Source organism: Crocuta crocuta, unplaced genomic scaffold (genome assembly GCF_008692635.1).
Source record: "Crocuta crocuta isolate KB4526 unplaced genomic scaffold, BGI_CrCroc_1.0 scaffold337, whole genome shotgun sequence".
NCBI classification, from domain to species: Eukaryota; Metazoa; Chordata; class Mammalia; order Carnivora; family Hyaenidae; genus Crocuta; species Crocuta crocuta.
In genome coordinates, this window is record NW_027528873.1 from 1,463,184 (window position 1) to 1,475,336 (window position 12,153).

The following is a 12,153-nucleotide window of genomic DNA, read 5'->3' on the forward strand; positions in this document are numbered from 1 at the left end:
CTTAAATGCCTTCAATAGCTTCTCTATTGCTCCTAGGAATATGGGTCTAATTTTTATTTAAGTTTATGTTTTGTTTTGTTTTTTTTAATTAAAGAGTGAGTGGGGGAGGGGGGCAGAGGGAGAGAGGGAGACAGAGAATCCCAAGCAGGCTCCATGCTGTCACTGCAGAGCCCGATGACGGCTTGAACCCATGTACCATGAAATCATGACCTGGCCTGAAACCAAGATCTGGATGCTTAACCGACTGAGCCACTCAGGCACCCGTAAGTCTCTACGTTTTAATATGGCCTAGATGTCTCCACATGCTCTGAAGGTCGTTGCCCCTCTAATCTTTCTGCTTGTCCTATCTCTTTAAACAAACCATAATCAATCACTGTTATTACTTAAATAGGCCATTCTTCAAACATGCCATTCTCATTTGCTTATCCTTCTTCCAACTCCTTCTATCCTGCTCTACTTCTCATCAGCACTGAAGGCTTAGTTTAGTTGTGTGTCTTCTATAAAGCCATCCCTCTTTCACTCAGTTGATTTTACCTCCTTGACTTACAGCAGTTTACAAATATATTGTAAGAGTCTATTTACTGACCTTTACTTCCCATTGGATCGTGAGCTCCAAGCACACAAAGAACATATGCCCAAGTTTATTGCTACAGTCCCAATTACACACACGATATATGCTACTGAATTGTAATGGCTACTGTTTTGATATTTTCAATATATTAGAAATAAGGAAATTGGTTCACACAACTGTTAGAACCAACTGAAAAGTACAGGTTTCTTTAATTCATCCCAGACTCAACGAATCCCAATCTCTGAGAATCTGTTTTTTAAAAAATAAAACTGGACTTCAGAAACCAAAACAAGTATTTCTTAAATACAGAAACTTTGCTGTCACAAAAATAGACACATAGACCAATGGAATAGAATTGAGAACTCAGAATTGGACCCACAATGTATGGCCAACTAATCTTAGACAAAGCAGGAAAGAGTATCCAATGGAAAAAAGACAGCCTCTTTAACAGATGGTGCTGGGAGAACTGGACAACAACATACAGAAGAATGAAACTAGATCATTTTCTCACACCATACACAAAAATAAACTCAAAATGGATGAAGGACCCGCATGTGAGACAGGAAACCATCAAAACCCTAGAGGAAAAGCAGGAAACAACCTCCTTGACCTCAACCACAGCAACTTCTTACTTGACACATCCCCAAAGGCAAGGGAATCAAGAGCAAAAATGAACTATTGGGACCTCATCAAGATAAAAAGCTTCAGCATGGCACAGGAAATAATCAATAAAACTAATAGGCAACGACGGAATGGGAAAAGATAGTTGCAAATGACATATCAGATAAAGGGCTAGTATCCAAAATCTATAAGGAACTCACCANTAAATCATGGAAAAAGCCTAAGTGTCCATCAAATGACAAATGGATTAAGAAGATGCGGTTTATCTATACAATGGAATACTATATGGCAATGAGAAAGAATGAAATCTGGCCATTTGTAGCAGCGTGGATGGACCTTGAGGATGTTATGCTGAGTGAAGTAAGTCAGGCAGAGAAAGAGAGATACCATATGTTTGCACATATAGGTGGATTAGAAGGAACCTAATGGAGGACCATGGGGGAGGAAAAGGGGAAAAAATAGTTAGGGAGAGGGAAGGAGGCAAACCATGAAATATTCTTGAATACTGAGAACAGAGGGCTGATGGGAGTGGGGAGGGGGCATGGGGGGTGATGGGCATGGAGGAGGGCACTTACTGGGATGAGCACTGGGTGTTATATGGAAACCAACTTGACAATAAACTATGAAAAAAAATAAAACAGAAACTGCCAAAAATAAGAAATTAGGTTGACTATTTAATTTTAAACTTAATTTGTTACATGTCTTCTAGTAAGAAAATCTGATAACAAACCTTAAATTTTAAAGTTTTCTTTTAAAATATTTTTAAAATAAAATATTTTTAAATGTTTATTTTTAGGGAGGGAAAGGGGGAGGAGAGAGAGAGAGAGAGAAAGAAAGAGAGAGAGAGAGAGCACGCACGTGAGCAGGGGAGGAGCAGAAAGAATCCCAAGCAGGCTCTGCACTGTCAGCACAGAGCTTGACATGGGGCTTAAACCCACAAACCACGAGATCATAACCTGAGCCAAAAGCAAGAGCCAGACACTTAACCAACTGAGTCACTTAGGCACCCAAAAAAACCTTAAATTTTAAGATAGTATTATATAGCTTAGAGTCAAATATAATTTTTTCATACCAAAAAGTATTGAGTGAAAAATTTCTTCACATTAAAGACACTTAAAATTCTCCAGACTCCAGATTTCCTTCACTTTAAACATACCACAACTTTAGATAGGCCAGGGAAAATAAGGGAGTTTTCAATCATTTTTTTCAGGATGCTGACAAAATCCTCTGATCAAGATTTTCTAATGGGTATTTGAAGAAATTAATCCAGGGGTGATAAGTATCTTCACTACAGAGCATAATCAGAACCCAAAGAGCAGCTCTGTAAATAATTACTTAGAATAAACATAAAAAATAAAATGATCAAATATCACTCAGGAAAAGGTATTTTTAGATCCATCAGGGCAATTATATCTATTGTTTTCTTTGGGGAGGAGGAGGCAGCAAACTTGTTCCTGAAGTTAAATTGAAATAATTGTTTATTGTTTTCCCAGGAGGCATGACCTCACCAAGCCCCGGTTGTAGTCATCACATACAAATTAGCAATGGCAAAATCTGACTTGTTAGGTATTTAAATTGAAAATCCATTCTAAAATAATATACAGACTTACTCAAATTCCTAAATGAATGTTAACACTTGAATTTGTATATATGATCGTTAACATCAGGTTTCCTAGATACAGTGAAAATCTAAAGTACAATTTATAAATAGTTAAGAGTTTATAAACTGCTCAAGTTAATATAAAACACTCTTTGCATCTTGATCAATAAAAACTGCATTGAAATTTTTTATATAATAAGCTCTATGACACAGAATGAAATATGGTCACATTGCTTATAGAAAGAGAAATTCAAGACATACATCTGCCTATACCTATACCTATACCTATATCTATATAATCTCTGCATTTTGGCAGGGCAAAGTTAGAGCTGCCAAATGAAAAAACAGCATGCTTGATTCTATATGAATTTTAGATAAACAATGAATGATTTTTAACATTAAGCTTATCCCATGCAATATTTCAATCTACTATATTTCTATTTGTTAGGATTGGCAAGCTTCTGTAGAAGTAACAGTGGCTAATGAGCCCATATTTTTTGGAGATCACAAGTAGAAGAGAGTGCAGTGATTTAAGTTTGGAAAACATGTTTCATCTCAAAAAGGTAAATATATCTTGACAAAAGTTAGCTTTATGGTGCTAACCCTTTGGGTTATCAAATATTTTAGCTTCCTTAACAATCAGTGCAGTTCTGATCAGTGGGAAAAGTGTAGTCCCACATTTGTAATTGTTAGTTAACCTGAATTGCTATAGGTCACCATCAAAGAATGCAATCTTTATGGGCATGGTTCTTAGCGGAGGTGATACTAGGTTATCTTGAAAATACTTATAATCCTAAGTGGGATGGTACTATAGTATCCTATAATAGTGAATTTAATCAATACAAGAGGCCAATCCAAATCCAACAACCACCAGTAGATTTTTTTGGTTTTATATTTAAATGTCAAGTCTATGATATGATATGATATGATATGATATGATATGATATGAAATAATATACTATACTATAATATAAACAATATAATGAAATAAAATAAATAAAATAAAATTTTAAACAACAAAAAACTGCTACTCAAAAATAAACAAACTTCAAGTCTCCTCCACAGTTAACCTCTTATAGTACATAACTCAAGTTAGTATCTTGTCTAAAACAGGATATTAATATACCATTGGCCCCTAAGGCACCAAGGATTATTAGAGCAAGACTCTACCATATTTTCTTTGTTATTCACAATTCTCCCTGGAGTTAATTTTCAAAGAAGAACATGGACATAATATATCTTGACTCACTACAAAAATAACTCTACTTAAAGATAATTTTGGTTAAGGAGTAAAATTTGTCAATAATTTGGGTTATTTATAGAAATTTATCAATCAGCATAAAACCTTGGTTGGTATAGAGAGTCGTATATAAATTGTGTTTACACTGTAGAGGCAGTTAAATGAAATGGAGAATGTATCTCTCAGTAAAGGTATCTCCTCTCAAACTATCTGAGACAAAGGAACAACATTTTTCTTTCCAGTCTGCCAAAACACAATATTTTGCACATAAAAATAAGTCACTAGAGAAGGATGCAAAAAACATAACACCTGAGATACTGTGGCAATTTCACATTGCTACAGGAATTTATAAACATTTACTCTCAATTTTTATACTTACTTGATCTCAGACTGGTTAACAATTTACAGATAAGCAATAGTCCCTGAGCCACTGATCTGTAGTCTTAGATCATACTTAAATCATGTTTATACATATAGCAACAAACATAGTAAGAATTCATATTAGGAAGTACTTAAATTACCTTTTCCTATAAGGACTCCAATTTTTGAGTCTAATTTTTCCCCTGGGTCACAACTTCTTGTCACTAATTTGAGAACTGGAAGAAAAGGTCTGACATCACAGAGTCTTCTTGTTTCATCTTCAAGCTCCTCATATACAGCAGTTTGATTCACACATGCAAACATATAGGAGTCAATTTCCATAAGGAGGTTAAACATTGGGTAATTGTGAACTTGCTTCCATAACATCTGCAGGAAAAAAATCACACACTTTCTGGAACAGAAAAACTTGCTCAAGTGTACAAAAACACATCTACAAGGAGACTTACTACAGCACTCTTTGTAAAACTCAAAAACATAGGACAAGCCAAGTATTTAGCAATAAAAGATTGGCTACATTAATTACAAAGTACTATACTCTTTTTATAAAATAAAAATAAAAGGTAACGTAGAAAACTGTCCAAGATATATTAAGGTTGTTTTTTTAATACCAACTTACAGCAGTATATGTATACTGCTAACCCATCTTTGTAAGTAATGTAATAGTATAATACAAAAAAAACTGCATATACACAAGCAAAATTAAGTGAGTATCTACCCGACCCCTCAAGAAAGAGAAAGAGAAAACTCAAAATGAAAAATGAAAAAGAAGTTACAACCGACACCACAGAAATACAAAGGATTATAAGAGACTGCTACAAAAAATTATATATACCAACAAATTTGAAAACCTAGAAATGGATAAATTCCTAAAAAACAATCTTCCAACACTGAATCAGAAAAAAACAGATACTGTGAACAGACTGATTACCAGTAACAAAATGGAATCAGTAATTTAAAAAAAATTCCCGAAACGGATGCCTAAAGTGGCTCAGTCAGCTAAGCGTACAACTTGTGACACAGTTCGTGAGATCGAGCTCCATGCTGGGCTCTGTATGGCAGCACGGGACCTACTTCTGATTCTCTCTCTCCCTCTCTCTCTCTCTCCGTCCCTCCTCTGCTCAAAATTAATTAATTAATTAAATTTAAAAACCTTTTAAAAAAGGTTTTTTTAGGTTTTAAAACAAACTAAAATCCAGGAGCAGATGGCTTCTGCAATGAATTCTACCAAACATTCATAAAAGAATTAATATCAATCCTTTTCAAACTTATCTAAAAAAGCAGGAATGCTTCCACATTCATTCTACAAGGCCAGTTTTACCCTGACACCAAAGCAAGACAAAGACACTACAAAAAAAAGAAAACCACATACCAATATTCCCAATGAACATAGCTGCAAAAATGCTCAACAAAATATTAGCAATGCAAATTCAACAAGACATTAAAAGGATTATTCACCACAATCAGGTGGGAATTATTCCAGGGATGCAAAGATGGTTCATTATCCACAAATCAATCAATATGACATACCACATGTACAAAACGGAAGATAAAAACCATCTAATCATCTCAGTAGATGCAGAAAAAGCGTTTGACAAAAAAAAACCCTCATGATTGTTTATGATAAAAACCTCTAAAAAAAGTGGAAACAGAGAAAATATACTTCAACATAATAAAGCCATATATGACAAACCCACTGCTAACATACTTAATGGTGAAAAGGCAAACACTTTTCCTCTAAGATCAGAAACAACATAAAAATACCTATTCTCGCCACCTCAATTCAACACACCATACTAAAAGTTCCAGTCACAGCAATCAGACAAAAAGAAAAAGCATTCAAATTGTTAAAAGAAGTGACGTCACTATTTATAGAAGACATGATACTATATATAGAAAAGCCTAAAGATTCCACAAAAGCTATTAGAAATAATAAATGAATTTCATAAAATTGCAGAATACAAAATAAACAAAAGCTTGTTGTGTTTCTATACACTAGCAGAGAAATTTAAAAACAATGCCATTTATACATACATCAAGAAAAAAAACCTACGGGCGCCTGGGTGGCACAGTCGGTTAAGCGTCCGACTTTGGCTCAGGTCACGATCTCACGGTTCGTGGGTTCGAGCCCCGCATCGGGCTCTGTGCTGACCGCTAGCTCAGAGCCTGGAGCCCGCTTCGGATTCTGTATCTCCCTCTCTCTCTGACCCTCCCCTGCTCACGCTGCCTCTCTCTCTCAGAAATAAATTTAAAAGAAAATCCAAAGGGAGAATTAAACATTTTTTTAAAAAAAAGAAAAATAGAAAAAAAACCTAGCCTTATGCTAAGTGAAATAAGTCAGAGAAAGATAAATACTATATGATTTCATATATATATATATAGAATCTAAAAAACAAAAACAGAAGGAGACTCATAAATACAGAGAACCAATGGCTGTCAAAGGGGAGGAGCCGAAGGGATAGGTGAATTAGATGAAGGGGCTTATGAGGTACAAAACTACCAGTTATAAAATAAGTAACCCAAGGAGATGAAAAGTACAGAAGAAAGAATACAGTCAATAATATTGCAATAACTTTGTATAGTGATAGATGGCAACTACACTTACCATGGTGAGCATTTCAAAATACACTTACTGTTGAATCACTAGGTTGTACACCTGAAAGTAATATGTCAACTATACTTCAATTTTTTTTTATTTTTTAATGTTTATTTATTTTTGAGAGAGAAAGAGACAGAGCATGAGCGAGGGAGGGGCAGAGAGAGAGGGAAACACAGAATCTGAAGCAGGCTCCAGGCTCTGAGCTGTCAGCAAAGAGCCCAATACGGGGCTTATACTCACTAACTGTGATATCATTACCTGAGCTGAAGTCAGATGCTTAACCTACTGTATGACCCAAGCACTCCTATACTTCAATTTTTTTAAGTCATTGTCTCTGAAGACTAAAAATCAATGAAGATATCCATATTTAACATTCTTATGAACATAAATAGCATCTAATCCGAAACAATAGAAATTTTTTAAAGTATGTATCATCACCCCCATATAAAATTTATATTACTTTTCCTGCATTATTTTCTGTTTACCAGGATCATCTTCATTAATTAGCACTGCCCTATCAGTATAAGCAGAATCCATCTCTTATCACTTCCCCCAAGTCTGCTGGATGAGATCGTATAAAAGGTCACTATATAAATGACAAGTTGGATGACAAATTTTAACGGCAGCCCGTACAAAAGCCAAAAGCTAAGAATAACAGACCTGGGGTAAAAATCATAGCTAATCCTCAAATTCAGTTATATACGAGAAAGCAGTGCTGAACAACAAAAGAAAAATAGGTAAACTAGATTTTTATCAAAATTTTAAAGAATTTATTTATGAAAGGACACTAACGTGAAAGTGAAAAGGCAAACCAAAAAACGGGAGAAGATGTTTGCAAATTATATATCTGATAAGCAATTAATACTCAGGATATATGAAGAACTCCTATGACTCAATAACCAAAAAAAAAGGCAACTGAATTAAAAAAATGTGCAATGGTCTTGAATAGACAACTCTACAAATGACCATTAAGAAGAAAAAATGTTTGATATCATTAGTCATGGGGAAATACAAAGGAAAACTGCAATAAGATACCACTTCACAGAAAAAACGGTTATTATAAAAACAAACAGGGATACCTGCTTGGCTCAGTTGGGTTAAGCATCCAACTTCAGCTCAGGTCATGATCTCACAATTCGTGAGTTCAAGCCCCACATCAGGTTCTGTGCTGACAGCTCAGAGCCTGCTTCAGCTTTGTGTCTCCCTCTCTCTCTCTGCCCCTCTCCCACTCGTATTCATTCTCTCTCTCTCTCCCCCTCCCCAAACTAAACGTAAAAAATTAAAAATTAAAAAAAAACAAAACAACAAAACCAAAAGTTACAAGTGTTGGCCAGGATGTGGAGAAACTAGAACCTTTGTATACTGCTGGTGGGGATAAAACACAGTGTCACCACTGTAGAAAGCACTTTGGCAGTTCTTTAAAAAGTTAAAACAGGGGTGCCTCGGTGGCTCAGTTGGTTAAGTGTCTGACTTCAACTGACGTCATGATCTCATGGCTCATGGGTTTGAGCCCCCACATCAGGCTCAGTGCTAACAGCTCAGAGCCTGGAGCCTGCTTCAGATTCTGTGTCCATCTCTCTCGGACCCCCCCTTGCTCTCTCTCTCTTTCTCAAATATAAATATTTAAAAAGTTTTTAAGTCAAGAAAGAATTACCATATGATATAAAAATTTTACTTCCAGACATATACCCAAAAAAACTGAAAGCAGGGATTCAAAAAGATATCAATGTTCATAGTAGCATAATTCACAACAGCTGAAAGACAATCAAAATGTGCATCAAAAGATGAACAGATAAACAAAATGTGGTATATCCATACAATGGAATACTACTAAGTCTTAGAAAGGAATGAAATTTGGATTCATATTACAATATGGATAACTTGAAAATATTATGCTAGGTAGGGGGCACCTAAGAGGCTCAGTCAGTTAAGCATCTGACTCTTCATTTCAGCTTAGGTCAAGATCTCACTTAATGAGACTGAGTTCCATGTCAGGCTCTGAGCTGGCAGTACAGAGCCTATTTGAGATTCTCTCTTTCTCGCTCTCTCTCTCTCTAATAAACTTTTAAGTAAATAAAAATAAAAACATTTGTCATAAAAACTTGTTCTTAAAAACATAACCCCTGAGTTTCATATTGGGTTCAGCTATTTGGAAAACATAAAAGAGAAAGTTTAGAAAAATAATTTCATTTACATTTCATGGTCTTCACAAATCAACAGCACACTCATCACTTCACTTCAAAAAATAATCCAACAAAACAAGCAACACTTGTTATGTAAAAGAATTTGCTTCCAAACTAAGGCTTACCAGAAGAGAGGTGGGTGGGGGAGGGGTGAAACAGGTGATGGGGCTTAAGAATGCACTTATTGTGAGGAGCACAGGGTGTTGTATTTAAGTGTTGAATCACCATGTTGCCACCTGAAACTAATATTACACTGTATGTCAACTAACTGGAATTTAAATAAAAACTTAAAAAAAAAAAAAAAAAGAATTTGCTTCCAAAGGTTCCAAAGGAGGACACAGCATTTACTAGTGAGGGAAAACATTTTCCTCCCCATAGTCACTATGAAAAGTAGTGGGGTACAGAAGGAAGAAGAGGAAGGAAAAGAAGAGACAGCCAACCAAAAATCACATAAAGAAAATGTATGACAAGTTTAAAGACAGTAATTAAAAAGATTTTAACTCAAAACTTTCTTCAACAACGTCAAATTGTTTTTAATAACCTGAATGAACATTTCAAACTAACATAAGTTAATTTTTCTTAAATCAGGTATCATATATGGATTAAAAGTGAGAGTGAGAGTGATTGTTTTGTATGTCCACAAGAGACAAGGCAAATATCAAAATTTTTAATATGTAGTGACCTAAAGGTTTATCTTCCCTCAAACTGACCATATGATTTACACAAATAACATTTTCTATACTAGAAAAACATCTCCCCCTAAGAGATACAGTAAATAAGCTATACTGATAAAAATTTCACCTATTAACATACCTGTTTAATATAGGAAATGGTAGCTTCCCGAGGAACCTCCAACTGAATATAAATCCCAGTGGGCAAAAGGAAATCCACAGGTATGGAGCCATCAGACGCTAACTGTGAATCCACTGCCCAGATGTCAAGGATGTCTGCCATAGCAGGAGGCATTATGAAACTGAAGCACATTCATCACCATGAGGCCCTAGAAATTATCAAGTAAAACTTAGTGAAACAGAAAATTAGCCAAATCTTATACTAAAATATGATAAAGCCCACCAATCCATAATTATTCTTTGGATTTCAATATAGTCAATAACATAACAGGAGGTCAATTAAAGAATAAGCCACCAGAAATAAATTATTTAAAAGCGCTTGCAGTTATCACTATATACATTATATATACACACCATAATGACTCAACATATCACATGTGAAAAATGAAAGGTTTAAAGATTACAGGTTTCTAAGAAATTCGGTTAAGAAACCCTCAACATATGATTCTCTCCAGGTTTTACTTGATAATATTGGCTTCTTTGGCTGAGTTCTTCTCTGCAAACTTCAATGAAAAGAGCAATCGAGAGGGCCTTCTTTCAAAAATAATTTTCTATCAACCTCATGTAAGAAACAAAATGTCATGAACTGGTCATGACCCACCACCTAAGTATTAAAAACACCAAATTCCCCAACCCGGCTGGCAAAGCCCTTTGTGCTATTTTCCTTTGCTTGTCCTACTTGTCCTACTACTGAACAGCCCAGGCGTTTGTGCCACAAGTGTCTCCTGCCTTCCCGCGTTAGAACTACATTCATACAAATGATGGCATTCCTGGAATCAAGCCCGTATTCTAATAAGTGCACCACCCCAACTGCACCTGGAGGACTTCCTTGGGGGCTTCCTTCAAAAACGCACAACAGTAGAAAGAACATGGGCACTTAATTAAACCAAGATTCAAGCCCCATTTATTCAAAGAATGAAATTGTTATATCAAAAGAGACAACTGCCAACTTGAAGCATTTCTCAGCATCAAAAGCAATCATGACACCCATGAGTTGAAACACATCAAATATATACAAATGGGTGACTTAATAAGAAGAAGAAATAAATCCTTCATTGATCACCACCAGACACTGCTAAGACCAACTCACACTATTTTGAAAAGTGATAAAGAATGTGGGTGCACCTGGGTGGCTCAGTCGGTTAAGTGTCTGACTTCAGCTCAGGTCAAGATCTCGCAGTTTGTGAGTTCAGGCTCCGCATCAGGCTCTGTGCTGACAGCTTAGAGCCTGGAGCCTGCTTAGGATTCTGTGTCTCCCTCTCTCTGCCCCTCCCCAGCTCATATGCTTGCTCACACTGTCTCTCTCTCTCTCTCTCTCTCTCTCAAAAATAAACAAATGTTTAAAAAATTAATAAAATAAAATAATGGGGAAATAAACCAATCATTTAACCAGCTTGTACTATATTATTGCAGGGTAACCAAATAATTGACAAGAGTAATTTTTTTCTTAATTTTTACAATTTTAGCTCATAAACACAAAAAGAATGATAGAATTAGAAAAACACCATCTTGCAACCGCTAATCAAACAACAAATCTAGGCAATAATGCATAATTAATGGCTACTAAAAAAAATTTACAAAATAAAGTCAAAGGATGATGAGGAACTTTACAATGAACATATCAGGTTAACACCATCTAAATCCTATGAATAATCCAGACTTAGGTCCTCATGGAATGGAACAGGATTAACCACTACCTATAGGATATACTTGATTTAAAAAAAACAAAAAACAGGGGCACTTGAGTGGCTCAGTTGGTTAAGCATCCCCACTTCAGCTCAGGTCGTGATTTCACAGTTCATGAGTTCAAGCCCTATGTCAGGTTCTGTGCTGACAGTGTGGAGCCTGGAGCCTGCTTCAGATTCTGTGTCTCCCTCTCTATCTACCCTTCCTTGCACATGCTTGCTCGCTCGCTCTCTCTCTCTCTCACCCCCTCTCTCTTTTTCTCTCTCTCAAAAATGAATAACTATTAGAAAATCCTTTTTAACAAAAAACAAAAATATGAACCTGAATTTAATCAAGCCTCTAGATCTGATCTATTTACCAGTTTACAAGAAATAAGGGAAATAGAGAATGGAGTTAAAGACTTCAAGGAAGCATCCGTCAAGTA

The 12,153-nt window shown here is 35.7% G+C and overlaps 1 protein-coding gene across 1 annotated transcript in view; it reads right to left on the reverse strand.

Annotated features, from left to right (window-relative positions):
• PIK3CB (phosphatidylinositol-4,5-bisphosphate 3-kinase catalytic subunit beta) overlaps positions 1–12,153 on the reverse strand; it is a 161,740-nt gene that overhangs the window by 87,740 nt on the left and 61,847 nt on the right. The window contains exons 3-4 of the mRNA XM_077756682.1: positions 10,006–10,192; positions 4,554–4,779 (exon numbers count right to left, since the gene is read on the reverse strand). Of these exons, the coding sequence (XP_077612808.1) occupies positions 4,554–4,779; positions 10,006–10,176 (397 nt within the window). The 5' untranslated portion in view covers positions 10,177–10,192. The remainder of the gene's footprint in view (positions 1–4,553; positions 4,780–10,005; positions 10,193–12,153) is intronic.